At 49.9% G+C, this 18,261-nt stretch overlaps 6 protein-coding genes across 6 annotated transcripts; 4 read left to right on the top strand and 2 right to left on the bottom strand.

The window, feature by feature from the left end:
• Window positions 1-6,990: 6,990 nt before the first annotated feature.
• Triagg1_8928 (uncharacterized protein) lies at window positions 6,991-8,508 on the top strand (the record flags this gene model as incomplete). The annotated part of the gene is made up of 1 exon (XM_062903829.1): window positions 6,991-8,508. The coding sequence occupies one exon, from the start codon at window positions 6,991-6,993 to the stop codon at window positions 8,506-8,508; it is 1,518 nt and encodes a 505-aa protein (XP_062752050.1).
• A 754-nt stretch (window positions 8,509-9,262) lies between these two features.
• Triagg1_8927 (uncharacterized protein) lies at window positions 9,263-9,965 on the bottom strand (the record flags this gene model as incomplete). Its single annotated transcript, XM_062903828.1, has 2 exons — window positions 9,263-9,785; window positions 9,835-9,965. The coding sequence occupies 2 exons, from the start codon at window positions 9,963-9,965 to the stop codon at window positions 9,263-9,265; spliced, it is 654 nt and encodes a 217-aa protein (XP_062752049.1).
• Window positions 9,966-10,757: 792 nt separating this feature from the next.
• On the top strand, window positions 10,758-12,475 carry Triagg1_8926 (uncharacterized protein; the record flags this gene model as incomplete). The annotated part of the gene is made up of 6 exons (XM_062903826.1): window positions 10,758-10,862; window positions 10,919-11,082; window positions 11,165-11,206; window positions 11,635-11,724; window positions 11,823-12,165; window positions 12,230-12,475. 6 exons carry the CDS (start codon window positions 10,758-10,760, stop codon window positions 12,473-12,475), a joined length of 990 nt encoding a protein of 329 aa, XP_062752048.1.
• A 1,355-nt stretch (window positions 12,476-13,830) lies between these two features.
• Triagg1_8925 (uncharacterized protein) lies at window positions 13,831-14,676 on the top strand (the record flags this gene model as incomplete). The annotated part of the gene is made up of 1 exon (XM_062903825.1): window positions 13,831-14,676. One exon carries the CDS (start codon window positions 13,831-13,833, stop codon window positions 14,674-14,676), a length of 846 nt encoding a protein of 281 aa, XP_062752047.1.
• An 802-nt stretch (window positions 14,677-15,478) lies between these two features.
• Window positions 15,479-17,037, top strand: Triagg1_8924 (uncharacterized protein; the record flags this gene model as incomplete). The annotated part of the gene is made up of 2 exons (XM_062903824.1): window positions 15,479-16,834; window positions 16,897-17,037. The coding sequence occupies 2 exons, from the start codon at window positions 15,479-15,481 to the stop codon at window positions 17,035-17,037; spliced, it is 1,497 nt and encodes a 498-aa protein (XP_062752046.1).
• A 292-nt stretch (window positions 17,038-17,329) lies between these two features.
• Triagg1_8923 (uncharacterized protein) lies at window positions 17,330-18,129 on the bottom strand (the record flags this gene model as incomplete). Its single annotated transcript, XM_062903823.1, has 2 exons — window positions 17,330-17,501; window positions 17,558-18,129. The coding sequence occupies 2 exons, from the start codon at window positions 18,127-18,129 to the stop codon at window positions 17,330-17,332; spliced, it is 744 nt and encodes a 247-aa protein (XP_062752045.1).
• Between the last annotated feature and the right edge of the window lie 132 nt (window positions 18,130-18,261).

Here is an 18,261-nt window from a genome sequence, read left to right as displayed (position 1 = left end):
GACATGGGTCAGCCGTATGCATCGTAAGCAATATTTGATACTCATATTGCGGCCCATCTCAAGGAAACGATGCTCCTGGATCTTCTCTCGTCAGCCTCTACCGGCTGGCTGACGTTTTTCTAATCTACTCATACATGCATCGTTCAAGGCCGCAATTCATTTCCTTGGCCTGCCAGCCCCTTAAAGAATATGACTTACAATGATGCTACCGGCAGCGTCTTACTCCATGCTCCTTCTAGATTAGACTCAAATTCCTCGACTGAAGACACCCAGTGATCAATCTTTGCCAGAAACAGGCGTATTCGGCGAGAGCCTAAAAACACAGGGCCAAGTTACACCAGGCGTTCTTAGTGGTGCAGTTAGCTTAGAGGATTGTGACGAGAGGTTCTGGACCAACCTAAATCAGCAAATTTTGCCATTGCATCGGATTAGCAGGGTAAGAAAACTCTGCTATGAGGCTCTGTCGTCGGTAGGGTACGGTACCAGTTGGATGGTGTGGTTCACTCAATTTCTTGACCCGTGAAACCGAAATTGGATCTGTGCTTTTCACGACCCATGCAAAGGTTGAAATCAAGCATGGCCCCAATGAAGGGTCCTTGTTCTACCATTTATTTGTCATTGTGTATTGATTTTTCATTGTGGATATCATTGTTCCTTTATGATACAGCAAAGAGAATAAAACAACAAAGTTCAGCAAGCTGACTTCAACACTCAATAACGCGTTCTGTACTGAGAGAATTGAAGGTTGTATTCCATTCACCTGGTGGTTTTCTGCACATTTCGTCCTGGAGGGAGTGTCGTATTTCTTTCTTACTCTTTTCACACCCCCTCCATTTGTCCTTTGAGCTAAACCGGTATTACTTTGTTCGACCCCTAGATGTTGTAATATTTGACGATCTTGCTACTACCCGATCCTGCTACATCATTCAGAGGGACACAAACCTGGTGTTTTTTACTATCATTTCTCATACAGCACGCATAGGGGTATGAAAACACCATGGCAAAGCAGCACCTGCTATCCAGAGAGGCAATTAGCACTCTCTCATATTAACATCCGGAATTCAGGTACTCTATTCCTTTGCTGCCGTAAGATAATCCACATCGTTAGGTGAGACACATAAGCTAGCATACAACGTGAAGGGGAAAAGATATTAGACGCCGCTTTGCCAAGTCCAGGGCGTAACGCATGGTCCGGATTAGTACGTCTTGGGTTTCCACTTGATACTCTCAGCAATTCTGTTAGTAACAAAACCTCATACATCAGCTGCAGCGATTGCCTCGTGTTTGGTAAATTAGGCGGCGTAACCCCCCAGTCTTCTCAACCAAAACTAAGTTAGCCGCGTGGACTGCACGATCGTTTTGTTTTCATGCGAAGGGATGTCCTAAGGAGAATGTTGGGACGGAATTTCTTTCAGCCCTGAATCGGCGATGCAAGACCACTCCTCCCCGGAGAAGTCCGACTCCCTCTCCTATTCTGCCCTTCTAACCCTTTTTCATTTGGTTTACCCTTGCCTCTACCCAGAGGATAGTTTTCTTCTCCCCATTTTAGCCAAATAATTCCATCCTGAACAAACGTGAGTAGACGCCTAACTAGCAATTTGCGTACTATTATGATGGAATAACCTTTAGATAATTCAGAAATCGTGTATCAGTGATCGAGAATATATCTTTCACTTCGCAACAGGCCAAAGAGTTTTGATGAATATTTTGTAAGTCTTCCTTTCCGTCTCTATGGCTTCATATTTCATCATTGGAACATCAAGGATATACCGACATCAACAATTTTGCAGGATTGTAACTCAAGCTATGAAGTTGGCCGCATACGAAGTCACACTGACTCTCTAAACGTACGAATATTGCCGACAAGAACCAAGTTCATTGGTACAAGATTTCAACCACGAGAAATACAAAAGTATTTCTACAGATGCGTCTTTTATCCGCACAACGCGCCCTCTTGTCGCTGTATCAGAACTCGCGACAAACGATAGTTAGAAATACGGAGGGCAAAAGGACCCAAACTTGATCGGTAAAAAGTGGACGAGATGCCAACGAAACAGTATTGCAAATTGGATATGCTGACCCAATTGTTATCCGTCAGGATATTGCTGGCTTGCAAAGTCCGAGTTCCTCACCGGGAGCGGCTCTATAAGCGTTTCCATTACGTACCTGTGTATCATCCTATCTGATGCCTTCAAGAGTAATACATGCACTGAATTACACGAATTTCTGGTATTTAAGGTACCAAGATTTGGACATCTCATGGGCATACTCTAGGTCTATGGTGGCTGTAACGTTCTATATGAAATCGATATATTCAGCATCCAAAGCCGCCGCGCCGTAAAAAGAACGATTCGCATGAGGGATGTGGAATATTAAATGCTTGATATCCCCCGTGTACTTGTCATACCACGTAAATCTATGAGCTCTTTCGAAACGTCTTGTGAGATACTCCCAGATTCGTCGTTTCGGGAGGGGATCATATCTGACGTTGACAGCGAGTGAGAACTTCTAATTTTCCCGTGTTACCGTAACAGACTTGGATTGCTGGTGTCTAATACTTAACAAAACGCAATATTATCCCTTTTCGTAGTCTAGGTTTGAGTAGTAGATTATAAAGACAGATGGCTTGACGGAGACTGTGCTGTCATTAACGATGTCAATTGGATAGATGCGGTCTGCATCGGTAGCAAACAGCCGCTAGCCTCGGCGAATGAAGGGCTTTTCCTTAGAAACTGGGGCAGGAATTTGGAATCTTGGTGTCGTCTGTCGTCGGTGGTCGTGTCTGGTGCGACAGCGACAGCGAGCAATCGCGGGCTTCGACGAATTAGAAGCATTTCCTCAACAATTGACATTCACGAGCTTCTACAGAATGGGAATTCTACTGTGCTTGGACCTCGTGAGAAAGCTTTTCTACAGAATCAGACAAACTCGATTTGTTTTGCTCACAAGTTCTTGAAAAGGTGCCGACGGTGTGCAAGCCCCGATATTCACGAATATATATGGGGGAACTGCGCCACAATATAGGCCTATGCTGTACGTATCTACATGTAGAACAGCATTGGATTAAGGCACTACTTGTGCACAAAAAGAGGCTCGAATGCAGCCAGCGGAATTTGTGCGATAAGATAGACGTAAGACAGTGGAATGTTATGGCACGGCCCAGTATTAGGTGCTGGGGAGGATTCAAGCTGTAACTGGGGATATATCCCTATACTAGCTCCACATAACAAACCCCAAAGCATTATCCCATGATTCGTTGCTGGAGATATTAACAGTATTAGCTATTACAGCGTAGAGATACGAAGACAGTCTTCCTTTCACGAGCTCAGAGTTTTCTTGAAGCTTAGAGAGACTACGTGACCCAACTCCTCCTCTCTGTTCAGATTGGGACTTGAAGCATTTTGTAAGGATAAACTGTACGAGTGGAATTACTTCCAAACAGCAAACACATAATATAGTAAAAATTATTGAGTATAGGATTAAAATAATCGCCTTATGATTATGCCAATTGAAAGCAGTCAAACTTGTACAAAATGGAAGGATTAGTTGTTGAGATAACTCCTATTGAAACGTTGCCAAGCTCACCTAGGCATGTTTCAACTCTCTTGGATCTACGATAGAGTTAATTAAATTATAGATTAGATTGAAACAATCTCGATCAATGTCTACCATTATTATTCGCAACCGCCACTCAGTCGATTTTTCCGTGTGGAGCATCTCATGCAGATGTGACCGGATGACGCGTCTCGAACATCTACCCTACAAATGATGGGAATGCTGCGAGTTCAATGATAGTATTTATGGCTTTGGTGAAACGTGTCTCATATATACGGTGCTGCATTTTTATTGAATTCCAACAAGAGGTGTTCGAGAAGAACCAGGCGCATTGGAGAGTCTCTTTAAATGGCGATGATAAGAAGAAGCCATTGTGGCAAACTATCTAGGCAACCGGCGTATTATTAGCACTCCCTTGCTATGTAAGCGCATCACAGCGGGCGCAACTTACAAAATAATATCCCGTACGAGTACGTAGAGATTTAGTAGAATTTATTAGTAGTTTTTAAACCTGCACCAGACTTCTGCTGCTAGTGATAACTTCTAGTATGGATCGGACTTTGGCGGCATCGCCGCTTCTCCGTGTATGTATGCTAGCAGCCATCATCCGAGTGTACTACAATACAGTGTGTATTGAAAAAAAAGCTCCGAAATCCCAGCTGTGGCATTTCGAATTGAATCAATATTACTCCAAGTTACTGGGCCAAAGGCGCTCGGAAAAAATCTGCATCTCTAAACGGTATGTACGACGCCGGAGTTGACCGAACGCTGTGTGCTGGCCTTGCATACCATCCATATGCGGCAAGTGTGTTTCGGGCGTCTTTACTACGGAGTACTAACACCAGAAACGGAATGTAACGCTGCTTGTGCCTTGCGTTGGCTTCAAAGATCAGGAGATTACTTGCACATGCACCGCAGTTACTAGTACTACAATGTACTTCACATTGAAATACGAGTACAACATTGAACCCGTATCATGGTTGTCAATAGTATCTCAAGCAACTGGCAGTCGTGACATCATATGTGTGCTATGTGGCGGTGGACGTGCAGATGTGTTCGAGGCCTTCCGTGTCAAGGTTGGGAATATTACAATCCCCCGGGCTCTTCTCATTGAGCTTGCTGACGTCTTGGGTGGTGCTTTCGGAGAATCTCCTACAAACATGGAGTGCCTAAAGTTCTGTGCTTTGGGTTTTCCATGACGAGCTTGTCCAAGGAGCTCTAAAATAGTTGAGCGAGCAATTGCGCGGAACATGGCTGTTTAATAGTATGCTAAGATATTCACCGGCCCCTCCAGGCTGTCGTTTAGCAAGGATTTCAATCCTGCGCCTAGGATCCCCCTGGTCATGAAAGGCTACGCACGTACCGAGTGTGCATGCAAGTGTCAGCATGCAAAACGAGTGATTGAAAAGGGGAACCAGCACGCATTTTGGCCTGACAAAACCATATTGGGAAATTTCAGCGCTGGAAGTCAATTGGTCTGATCAGAATGTATGTACAGCGCAAGGAAATGACTGGTATTATCGAACCAAGGCAAATCCATTCCTCGGCCACGGCTGCTGATCCGGCAGTTGCCGGCCCGCCTCAAATGCGCCACACTGGATACTGGAAGCTGACCGACGTCCGCTAGAAAGTGAGTTAGGGTGAGTCTATCTGGTGGCTAATGAGATACGATCGAGTAGGATTCAGATCCAAAGCACGCTGAGTGGTGGCTTTGCTATAACGCGGGGATTTATGCTGTCAATGGATACAGTAGTACAAAAAGATGGTGGTGGATGAATAAAGCTGACTTCAATTCGCCCTGGTGTCTGTGTCCATGACATATGAACAGTCTGATATTGATCCAGTTAACTGATCACGGGGGAGGTTCCATATCCCACTGGTAAACCGGGGTTTTCTCTGCGCACGCCATTGCTATTTTGGGTATGCTTAAAAATCCAGGCCCAGTATGATTGATGATGTTGTATCAACAACGGCGAGTGGCGGGATCAAGGCAGCCTTACCGCAACTTGCCGTTCTAACGTGCTTCAATGGTGAGGTCACGGACCGGGTTCCGGTAGCAACCCGTACGATGCTACGTCGGGATCCTGGCTGTGGCCAAGTGAACATTTGACAAAATATTGATAGTCTAGGCACTTGGATGCCGATGCCGAGCTGCCGGAGCCTCCACTAACAAGGGACATATTGAATCTTGGCCAGCTGCTTTGTTGTCAGTCGAAGTCGGCGTTTGGGACATATCATGGCGGTCCTCGTAGTATCGGTAGTACCCAGTTGTCGAATTCTCCGGGCAAGTCATGTTGTGTACTTGAAACCCCTTGCCTTCTTGTTTAGAAACGCCGATAGCGACTCTTATAATTTTGCCGAGTACTAGTAATTCTTAATGCTCCACAGGTCCTCAAGCTAACTGTATACTACTTGAACAGAACCCTGTCAACTCTTACAAGGACCAAACAACTTTGTCAGCTCGTGGCCCCTTTGTCTGTTTTAGATACGTCGGGGCTTTATTGGAGAGAAAACATCAGCGCTATGTTGGATCCATTATTATTCTGAATGACGATTGGGAGCGTAACGTAGTCTCTCAACACAAGTTGCCGAGCTGCTATGGTAGGTTCTCAGTGGCCAGTTTTGTCTGTATCTTTGAGTAAAGAAACCTGCCTCGTAACATTAGTCTCCAATTAAGCTGCTAGGAATATGCAACTTCTCCCCTCACTTGGCCTACGCAAGTAGGAATGAAGGTGATCCGCTCGGCCTTGACGATTGACAACTACCGAAATCTGACACGATGGCTGACGGAATTCGTCTTGTCCGTGTACCGTATCTTTGACTATTCACATGCTGAAATACCCACACCCGTTGTCAAAAAAATCTCTAGGGCTTACAACATAGCACCCCGGGCGGGACGGCCCAGGAACAGATGCAGTGTGGATCGTCGTCGAATTGCCTCTACGAGACAACGCAACGGCGCTAGAAACTCCGGCCTCTTCTACCGTGGCAGAGTGTAACCACATCGAAGATTTGAGCACCAAGTCCGCAGAACCGGGTCCGCCAAGTGACGGCATCACCTCGGTATATACTTGGGCCGGCTGGGGGGTAGACTTCTAGTGCTCAAGTAAGAGTGGTGAGACACGTATTTGAGCCGGGTATAAGCAGTCTTTGCGGTGGTTCTATCCGCACTCCTGTCCCAATGGCGGATAGATGGGGGCGTGGGACCCGCGGGGAGGATGCTTGGATGCAATGGCTAGTCAGGAGAGCCTTGTTTGTGCCCCATGGCTGTCGAGTTGGAGATCGATTGAGAGAGGGAGAGGTTGGAATAGAGGGTCCGGATCAGTATATAAGGAGACGTAGATCTCGACCTCTCTTGGGGAAACAAAACAGCAGCAGCAACAACAACAATCAAGCACTCATCCTCTTGATAGTCCCAAACTGCAGAAAACAAAAATGCATCTGTCTTCAACAGTCCTCATGGCTGCCGCCGGAGCGGTGGCCCAGTCGAGCGTCGACCTGTCCGGCCTTCCAGCATTCTTGAAGTCGAGCTCAAGCACCAACTGGCCAACGCTCCTCAACATTGGCCAGCAGATCTGGAACGATCCAGAAGTTGGCCTGGACGAGACTCACGCCCACGACCGGATTGTCAGCTACTTCTCTTCGGTTGCCGGCTGGACTGTAGAAGGATCGGCTTACACCGGCCTCCCTACTGCATTCAGGGCCGAGTTCGACAACCGACCTTCAGGCTTTACCGGCGATCTCCCTACCGTGGGCTTTCTGGCCGAGTACGACGCTCTGGTCGGCATTGGCCATGCCTGCGGCCACAACCTCATTGCCCTCAACGGCATCTCAGCCGCCAAGTTTGCCAGTGAGGCGCTGGCACACTTCAACATCCCCGGCCGCATCATCGTCGTCGGAACCCCTGACGAGGAGAACGCGGCTGGCAAGTTCAAGCTCAACAACTTGAACGCCTTTGCCGACTCCGACGTCTGGCTGATGGCTCACCCAACCACCACGAGCGCCATCCAGCCCATGAACGCCCGCCTCAACTACTTTGCTACCTTTGTCGGCAGCACGCACGCCCAGGCCGTTGCAAACGCCTACAGTGCCCTGAACATTGTGCAGAACCTGAGCGGACTGCCCGGAACCAGTTCCAGCGCCGTTGGTATCGAGAACGTCGGCGTCTACGCGACCAACATTGTGCAGACCCTCATCAAGCTTGGTGTTGCTGGCTCGGACCTTGCTACCGTCACCAAGACTGTTTCTGGCATCCTCGATTCATCCTACCCCAACGTCACCTTCTCCGCTGCTCAAGATGCCGACGGCGTTGCCCTGACCTTCAACGGACCCGGTGGCCATGCTTCAGAGGCAACCAAGGGACCGCTGGTGCTCTCGGTCAACACTTTCAACGCCCTCAAGAACACTGCTGGTGTCTCATTCTATCTCCCTAGCAACACGTCCGCCACCGAGCTCGACATCACCATTGACATGCGCACTCGCTACACCACCGACATCAACACCGTGGCCAACTTTGTCAGCGCCGCCCTCGGAACTCTTCCCAAGAGCGTCTCCCACGATGTCAAGTACCCGTCTCTGGAGGTGACGCCGTTCCTCGGCACGCAATTCGTCAGCATTGTCGGAACAGCCGACTATGGACTGACCAACTTCCCCGTCAGCACCTTTGCTCCCGCCTCCACCGATGCCTCGTGGGTTCAGGACCCCGTCCTCGACGCTTCTCACAACCTGACGGGCGCGGCCAAGGCAGTGCTTCACGCCAACTACGGCATCTGCACAAACCCTTCGGGCGCTGGCTGCGCTTTCAACCACGAGCCCCTCTTCAAGGCTCTGGCTAACACCGACTTTGCCTACGCCCAGACGGAGATTGTGGCCAGAGCAGAGGCTCAGCTCGCAGTGCAGCTGCTGGCTGACCCCAACCAGATGACGCAGGCGACCAAGATTATCTCGCAGTAATGGACTGGCGACTGCGGATTGTGGATCGATGATGTGTATTACTCGGTCGGAATATGGGACCGAAATGATAATGTAATGTAGAATGATATAGAGGCTTAGACCAATGGAGAATCACCATGCATATGGTATAACTCAGACCTTCCGCGTCCCCTACCTTGTGACTGATGATTTGATTCTAGTTTGTAGTTTGTTAATGCCAGATCAAGCATAGCGAGGCAAAGGAATCTGTTCCACTTTATAAGCGTGATAGCCCATTTCGTCACGTAACTTGTTGACGATGTTTTAGTTACATGTGTAAAGATGCAACTGCTTCTGATTCATCGAAGCCATGGAACCCGCATGGCCTCCCTTTCGTCCGTCTGTGTCGCCAATGACATTTACAGGCCATCTTGGATCTACCGTCAAAACTCGAGTTGATTGCATATACGGAGGTTTATGCATGAGAATGAGGGGAAGGATAGGGCTAGCCGGTGGCGTCCAACTCTCCTATTCAGGCGCCCTCAAGCGAGCGGTCAACATGGGTTAGTCGCCGAATGAGAGTTAAGAGAGATTGATCTTATTCAATGCAATTTAATTTTGACGGCGCCTTGGCTGCCGCATTGCGTCGCGCCTCGATGATGCTGTGTAACCGCCCCGATTCGACCCTCCGGACGCCTGTGTCACCCCATGGAATGGCTGTGGGATCCACGAGACGACGATTTCCTCTCCGGACATGCTCGAGAACTCGCGGCCATGCAGCTGGGAGTTCCGGTATTTAGCGCGACGGGTCACAAAGGTTGGCAAAGACCTGCCAGAGAACGACACGTTGCATTGGTGTGGGTGCTAAGCTCTTGCTGATCTGGTGAGCATTCGTTTCGTCGCATGTTGGAGACGGGAAAAGAGGAGAGAAGTGAGCAAATGCGAACCTTGGTGTTGCGCTGAATGTCTCGCAGTTGAAGAGAGGCCTGGTTGCACCAACAGTCAACAACTCTTTGGTACCTGTTTCGTGTCTGTGGTTCCCCATTTCGTAGTTCCGGTAGACTTTAGCAATTGTCTCTGTCTCTTCATGACCGGTTGCAAACTCAAGCGCCTCAGCAGCACATGGCCACTGTCCACGATCGGTGCGTAGCGGGCACTCTGGAGATTCAACTGGGATTCGCCATCCCCCTTGTTTTAACCTCCATACGGCGAAGCGATCGGAGAAAGAGCAGAATCGATTCAGGAGTAAAACCCGAACATCTGCAGAAGAAACAAATGCGCGGCAGCGGGACGGGAGGACCAGCGTCCGGCTGGCTTTTCTGCCAGCTAGCTCAGCCGTCCAATGCTAGTTCTACGGAGTGAGCGTACTCGTACATGAGCTCCGTAATCATCTCCCCGTAATACGACTCCTTGCCATGCTCCGTCGCTGTGCGTTGAAAAGCTGCTAGTAAAGCCAACAACTGCTCGTCGGCCTCTTCCTCTTCCCCACCCTCTGTCATCGAACCCCCGGCTCCACGCCGATCCTACCCTCAGCCGTTCTTCAATCATCTTCAACGCCGTCTTCATGCGGGCTGGCCCTCTTTTCACACTCTTCTCCTTGTCCCCGTTGGTTTGATGTCGCACATACATGTACATACATACAGCAGCATGAGCAACCGACTGTTGGCCGGCTCGATCGGATAAGTGACAGGTGCCTGTTTTCACAAGCGAAGCCAGAGAAGTGCCTGAACTCTTTTTGCTTGGCGACGCAGCCGAGGCAGGCCAAGGCTGCATCAGGATTGCATCGGCGACTCTAGCTGCGGTTTGCTCTCGTATGTTTGGACATTGAGACGGGGGAAACTCGAGACTTTCTGGGGGGGCGAGACCCGGGACTGCGCGACAAGACGCACGCGTCTGCAAGTAAACTACATATGCTTACTCGACCACTTGCTCATCTGCATACGAAGCACATGTTTTGACGCTCTGCGGTCATACAACGAGGGTCATCATTGGCGGACTCCGGGCTGGGTGGTGTTTGCTCCTGCGGCTGTAGTGTTTGTACGGAGGGCGCCCACGGTTACGAATTACCATATATATTGGGATTTAACCGTCTGCAACCCCTTGCTTCTCAGCTGTTTTTCTCTCGCCTGCTCCTCGATCAATTGCGCTCAAACGAGAGTCGAAGAGGAAACTAGAGAGACTAACTGAGCATCAACGAGGAGGGAACTGGTTAAGAGAAACTGAAAGAAAGAGGAAGTGGAGAGGAGAGGGATAATCGGAATAAGAACGCGTTCGCTTGTATCAACAAATCCATGGACAATAATCCGGGACAAAGCTCCCCAGGTGCGGCTGGTGGAAGCAGTCAACAGCAAGAGCACACGTCGGAAGGCATCCTCCCAGCTGGCCATTGGCAAGAGGTTAGTGCATTGCGAGAAGCTTCAGGCAAGGAAACTTATGCAAACAGGTTTCGCAGCGAGAAGGCAACCGACCCGAAGACGACGACTTCGATGACGACGACGATTCTGCGCTTGGTTCCGATGCTGGCAGCTCGACTGCTTCGATCACGTCGAGCATTCTACAGTATCGAGAAATTCACGGGCGAAGATTCCATGGCGAGACCGGCACAGCGCAGTACTGGTCAGTGGATGCGTCTACCCCCTTACGAGATATTGACTGGTGGTTTGGAAGACGGATACTGACTTGGGCAATGTGACGACAGGCAGTCCAACGACGAGGCGGCAAATGAATCGCTGGACATAAAGTGAGTGTGACAACGCTAATAATACTCTTGTCAAAACAAGATACAGACAGCACTCATATGGACGCAATTCGGAACCAGAGCTGACCAGTGCGTGCGATAGTCATCATGCTCTTACAATGGCAATGGGGGACAGGCTCCTCATGGCGCCATTGATCAAGGAAAATATCAGAGTCAGTTCAATACCGCCCTCTCTCAATATTTTGACGTGCACCTTTGATACGGTTAAACTGACGCAAGGCATTTTGCGATTAGAAAGCCCTTGATATAGGCACCGGCACAGGTTAGCTGCCCGTTTACAATACTCTGGTCACGCCGTTCTTTATTTCCTGAAGCTGACTTTTCCTTCTTTTTCCAACAGGAATATGGGCCATGTGAGAATCATTGCCTACAGCGGCCTCTGTGCATGGATCATACTAACACATGTGCAGTGACTTCGCAGATGAGTATCCTGATGCTCAGATCGTTGGCACCGACATTTCCCCCATTCAGCCAACATGGGTACCTCCCAACCTCCAATTGTGAGTTTATACCAGCAACACATTTGTCATTCCCCGCAGACGCCTTCCATCACGGCATACACGTCCATACAAGATGACTCATTTGACAAATAAAATAGTGAAATCGAAGACTGCACGCAGGATTGGACATTTCGCAGCCAAGACTTTGACTATGTGCATATGCGGTGGCTCCTTGGCAGCATCCAAGACTGGGACGCCCTGCTGCAGCAAGCATATCGCGTACTGCGGCCAGGGGGTTACATCGAGAGCTTGGAGACTTCAGCCATTATGACGAGCGATGATGGCACCGTCACGGAGACGTGTCCCATGGGGCAATGGGGCAAGTTCTTCATCTCCGGAGGCAAGAAGATTGGAAGATCCTTTACTGTTGTCGAGGACGAGACACAGAGAAAGTCGATTGAGGCAGCCGGCTTTGTCGACATTCAAGAATTCAATTTCAAGGTACGTCGACGCCTTGATAATCAAAATATGAACCATTCCATGACTGACAGGGCTGGCCTTGCAGATGCCGATAGGAGGCTGGGCAAAGGACCCGAAGCTGAAGGAGCTCGGGCAAGTCGCACAGATGGTCCTCGAAAGAGACGTCGAGGGCTACATCGTCTTCATGGCAAACACGCTGGGGTGGACGCGGGAGGAGATTTTGGTGTACATCAGCATGCTGCGGCGGGATGTCAGATCGAAAAACTTTCACGCATATTATAATCAAAAAGTGGTGTGGGCACGGAAGCCATTGGATGGAGAACAGCGATGACACCTTTTTATTTCAAGCCATTTCTTTTTCATGTTTACGCTAGCTTTTCTAATACCAGGTGTTTTCCGATTGTGTGCCGTGGTGGACACGAAGGCTTCTTTATCAATATACGAACTCGCTTGTTTGCTTCTTGCATTCTTTTTGTGAACTGGGCCAGCGGAATACGAACGCCGCAGTCCATGTATGCTGTTCACCATTCCATCTGCTGCTGCACGTCAAGAGTTTTTGCCTTTATATCCAGTGCTGCAAGGACGATTAAGCGAGACACGTACGTGTTGTCAAGTTTTTTATGGACACCGATGCATCTCGAATAAACCCTAGGATCATTTGGAGGTTTTGCACATCCTCATTGGCAGAAATTATCTGTGATGGCGTCCCGGACAGGGTTATCGGCGGCGGTTAGACTCAAAGGATGCTCAAATCCGACTTCACGGGTTCCACAGCTGCTGCACCAACGGCCGTTCAACCGCTTTCGGTATGCTTGTTCATGTACAGCAGGCTACATGTAGTCTGCTGGCTCCTTTGACCTGTGCAACTTGCATGCAGATACGTGTACGTGGGGGTTGTTGGAATGATACCCGAACAGGCCATCGAGATGAGAAATGAAGTGACAATTACTCTGTACACCCGGATGAAACTCTGGCAATCGAGCAGATTCTGCAAGATCGTAGGACTGCGATATGCGAGAAATTGCTTAGAGGAAGGTGAAAAAGTCATTGCATGTGTCGCTGTTAGTTGAGTGGACTTGGGATATGTCTTGTATCCGGAACTTGGCGGTTTGTCCCCTAGTACTCTTTGTGAGGCGCAATTGATTCTCTCCAGACTCAGATTCTCTCAGATCTCCAACACAAGAAACATTTTCCCACTTTACTATTGTTTCTTCAGCGCATATCAAAAGCATTGATCGACGAAGCGCCCAGACGCTAGTCTCCAAGCCGAACATTTCGGCATTTGACACCCCAGAGCGAAACAGGCATGGAAGAGCTATGACCTGCAGTTATATCATCATCTCTCGTTATCTCTTTGTATACAAAAGCCAAAGCTCTGACCCCCAGCCTCATCAACATGATGAATCTCAGCCTCGAGACTCAAGCTGGCCTTGTCAGGATAAATTGCTCGGGAAATAGCATACGAGTAAATCCATGAGCCACACAAACCAATAGGGCGGCAGCCCCCCCACTAAAACTTGCCAAATCAAACATCGAATCGAAACGCCTCATTCAAGTTCTGAAATGCTCTACGGAGTACATCTTGGATACAACGCAAGGCTCTGTCGAGGCCTGGTGGAGAGAACGCGGCGATATATCTGCACAAGCTCATACAGGACGACGCAAATTACGAGACAAGCACCAGCCATGGCCTCTGAAGAGCCGGCCGGGACTCACCTGGCCTTTCACCATGACGGAAAACTGCTCAGCTTGAAGACTGAACTGCTATCAATACGACCATTCGCTGCGGTAGAAGAGCAAAACCGCGCCATTTTCAAAGATGCTGGCGACGATGATTACGTTGTCGTGACCAAGGAAACCATCTTCCATCCGCAGGGCGGTGGCCAGCCATCTGATGAAGGCACAATCTCAGCAACCGCGTCGGAGGAGGGCCAGGCTCCCGTCTCTATCGACATCAGGGCAGCACGCATGGACGTTGTAAACGATGGTCTGGTTCTACATCTCGGCCGCTTCAAAGATGCCTCAACCGCAGGAAAACTTCGGCCAGGCGATGTCGTCGAGCAGGCGATTGACGCAGAGAAGCGCCTCCTCTACTCGCGGCTACACACTGCGGGCCACGTTCTTGGATCAGCCGTGAGGCATCTGCTGGAGAAGGAAATCGAGGGCTTCGACGAGCTCAAAGCATCTCACTTCCCCGACAGCGCGGCCTGCGAGTTTCGTGGCCTGATCGAGGGCAAGTGGAAGCAGCCGATCCAGGACCGGGTCGACGAGTATCTTGGCCGCGCAATGCCGGTAGAGATTGACTTTTGGACCGAGGACGACTTCCGACGAGAGGGCCTAGAGCGCTTGATTCCGGACCGAAGCCTGTTGCCTCCCGGCGAGACCAAGTTTCGCGTGGTGCGCATTGTAGGAGCGGAGGTTTATCCTTGCGGAGGCACACACGTCGACACGACGGACTTGTGCGGCGCAACGACGGTGAAGAAGATTGGGAGGAGCAAAGGCATCAGCCGCGTCAGCTACACGGTTGCTTGATGGGCGAATTTGGGAGACCGATAACGGCACGACGTTGAAGCAATAAACGGCCACTGGTATAGATGATTGCAACTCGTACGTACATCTCGACGCATAGATACATTGATAGAGGTGATTAGGCTCGCTTGGCATGGGGAAATAGAACGGATAGGCCGCAGTCAGCCGCCATCGTGTCAATATTTACTGTTCCTGTGATGCAAAAACGTGGCGTTGAGGCAAGTTGGCCGATCTAGCTCCAATCTCCGACCTCGCTCCAGGCAGGAAATAAGTTTCCGGTGACAACGATCGTCCCAGCTGCAACTACTAGCAGTACCTAGTTTACATGTGCATTCACGGGTATTCAAATGATAAATCTCCTATCAGGGAAGGCTGCCAAATCCGGGCCATACCATCACAGCCCTGGGCGCCGCAGCCGCTGCTAGGGATCGTGAAGCCATCGCTAGTTATTCCCAAACCACAAAAGTTGACGATAGATTGCCTTCTTGTTGAGGCTAGCTGGCGGCTTGTGCCACCGAGAATCTCCTCAGAGTTGGAGACCGACCCGCACCGTATGAGAACACGGAGCGTGCCACAAGCTTCTTCTGACCATCCCCGCATTGGTGACATCGGATTTCGATGTTTCGTGGGGAGATGGAGAGGAGATGGGACATTACAAGCAAGGAACGTGGTGGTGGGAAGCGAATTTGCTGTGAATCGAATTGTCGGTTTTGAGTTGTTGAAAAGTATCCATCACTCTTCGTTACTCAGTTCTTCCATGCAAGCAAAAGCACCTTGGCAGTATTTCCCATAGCCATCATCGATCATGGGCAGCGAGTTTCCCTTCACTCTGGCAGACGCAAGTCTTGGCCAGCTGGATTGTCTTGTTGATGGAGAGTCTGTTGTTGCCAAGTCAGGCCAGCGCTTCCAAGTCATCGATCCAGGTTCTGGAAACTCTTGGGCGTCATGTCCAGACTGTCGCGAAGAAGACGTTGATGCTGCGGTCCAATCCTCACATCGGGCGTTCCAGAGCTACTCCAAATGGACGCCCAGACAGAGAGCGCAGACATTGCTGAAATGGCACCAGGAGATTATCGCTGCGCGAGACGATCTGGCAAAGATTCTGGTCCACGAGACGGGCAAGCCTCTTGCGGAAGCCTATGGCGAGATTGACTACGCCACCACCTTTACTTGGTGGTTTGTAGGCGAGGCTGAACGAGTTCAGGGATCTTCCATTGTCTCGGCGATTCCAGGTCGGAGGGCGGTCACCATCAAGCAGCCCGTTGGCGTTGCTGCTGCTCTTGTGCCCTGGAATTTCCCCATCGCCTTGACTCTCCGAAAGGCGAGCGCGGCTTTGGCTGCTGGCTGCACCATGATTGTCAAGCCTTCCCCTGAGACGCCCATCACGGCCCTGTCTGTGGCACGACTTGCATTAAAGGCTGGATTTCCCCCAGGAGCACTCAACGTGCTTACCACGAGCCTCGAAGGCACACCAGGACTGGCCGAGGCACTCTGTCTGCATCCACTGGTCAAGAAGGTAACCTTCACCGGCAGCACCAGGGTTGGAAAGATCATTTCGGGTCTGTGTGCAAGAAATCTGAAGAAATCTACCATGGAGCTTGGCGGCAATTGTCCGTTCATCATCTTTGACGACGCCAATCTCGACCAGGCACTTGGACAACTCATGGGACTGAAGTGGCGACATGCAGGCCAGGCATGCGTTTCCTCAAACAGAGTCTATGTCCAGCGAGGCGTGTATGACAAGTTTGTCGACCTCGTTGTCAATGCCACGTCTCAGCTGAAGATGGGCCATGGCATGGATGAGGGCACCACTCTCGGCCCAGTGACCACCCCAAGGAGCCTTGATAGAGCTGAGGATATGGCCAAAGATGCTCTGGCCAAGGGAGCAAAGCTGGTATATGGCACAGGAAAAAGAGATGCACCAGGTAGCGGAGGCTATTTCATGGCGCCAACCGTCTTGACAAACGTCACTGACGACATGCTCATGAGCCAAGATGAGATTTTCGCGCCTCTCCTTGGATTCTCAGTGTTTGATACGGAAGAAGAAGTGATTCAAAGGGCGAACAACACGGCCATGGGCCTGACTAGTTATGCTTTTACAAAGAATGTGGACAGGCTGTGGAGGCTCTTTGAACTACTAGAGGCAGGCATGGTTGGCTTGGTAAGTTATCTTGCGTGACCGATGGTATGTTGGAGAATCATTGCTAATGGGAAACTGTGTAGAACACTGGAAACAACTCTTCCGCAGAGGCGCCCTTTGGAGGCATCAAGGAAAGCGGCTCGGGCAAGGAGAGTGGAAAGGATGTGGCGATTGAAGAGTTTATGATTACAAAGAGTGGCACATTTACTATTGAAGGCTTGTAGATGGCGTTGTGAATATAGATGAGATTCTACAAGTCTTTTCTCGGCCGGCTGCTATTTTACGTGATTGGATTTTCTGCATGACTTTACTGTGGCCTGATAAGTTCAGGCTTCCATATCGTTCTTTGCTGGAAGGAGGCATCTATGGCCATTTCATCGTGAACATGAGAAGGGAAACGTTGCCCCGAAGTACCTTGAATTGTCAGAAAACATAAGCCCTGATTAATTCATCATTTCATTTTTATTTCTAGACTGCGTCATGAATAATCAAGTATTTTACAATCAGATACCTCCATCATACACATCGTCCACCATCCACCTCGAGATTCACCCCCGTAATAAATGCAGCCTCGTCGCTGGCAAGATAGCAGCAGGCGTTGGCAATGTCTGCCGGTGTTGACGGTCGGCCAAGAGGAACCGTCGCCACAAAGGTTGATATATCTGTAGACCCCAGGAAGAGATTGGTCCTATCATGAAACAGTCAGTAAAAGGTATAAACACGATGGCCTGCACGTGCACTCACATTCCAGTGACGCCAACTACTGGAGAAACGGCGTTGAATCGAATCTGTTTGGGGCCATATTCAGAGGCGAGAGCCTTGGTAACGGTAATGGCAGCTCCCTTGGAGGCGCTGTACCATGCCAAACCGCCACGGGGCCGAATTCCAGCTGTTGATGCAATCTGGATAAAGTTGCCAGGGCGATTCTCCTTGAGCAAGTACGGTACAACGACTTGTGTCGACATATAAATGGACTTGACATTGACGTTCATCACCATGTCAAATTCCTTTTCCGTTACACTCTCCGTCGCCTTGTTTGAGTAAGATGCACCGGCATTGTTCACAACGATATCCAGCTGTCCGTATTCCTTGATGGCCAGCGCCAATGCGGCTTCCCAGTCGGCCTTTTGGGTGACATCGGTGCGAATAAAGACGCCGCCGAGCTCAGAGGCAACCTGCTTTCCGGCGTCTTCTGAGAGATCCGCGACAATGACTCTGGCACCTTCTTGGGCGAATTTTGTGGCAATGCCTCTACCGAAGCCAGAAGCGGCACCGGTGACGATGGCAACCTTGCCCGCGAGACGTTCTGACGACATTTTTGTCTTTGGTTTGCTTGGAGGGATTGTGACGATGGAGGCGTCTATGAGTTTACACAATGAAATAAGTAGAGACGGAGATATCTAACGAGAGAAAGTGAGAGCTGTAGACGCAAGACTTTTTGTCTGATT

This window comes from Trichoderma aggressivum (assembly GCF_033847375.1).
Source record: "Trichoderma aggressivum f. europaeum strain CBS 100526 chromosome Unknown scaffold_047, whole genome shotgun sequence".
Classification (NCBI taxonomy): domain Eukaryota; kingdom Fungi; phylum Ascomycota; class Sordariomycetes; order Hypocreales; family Hypocreaceae; genus Trichoderma; species Trichoderma aggressivum.
This window is presented reverse-complemented; position numbering and strand designations above follow the sequence as displayed.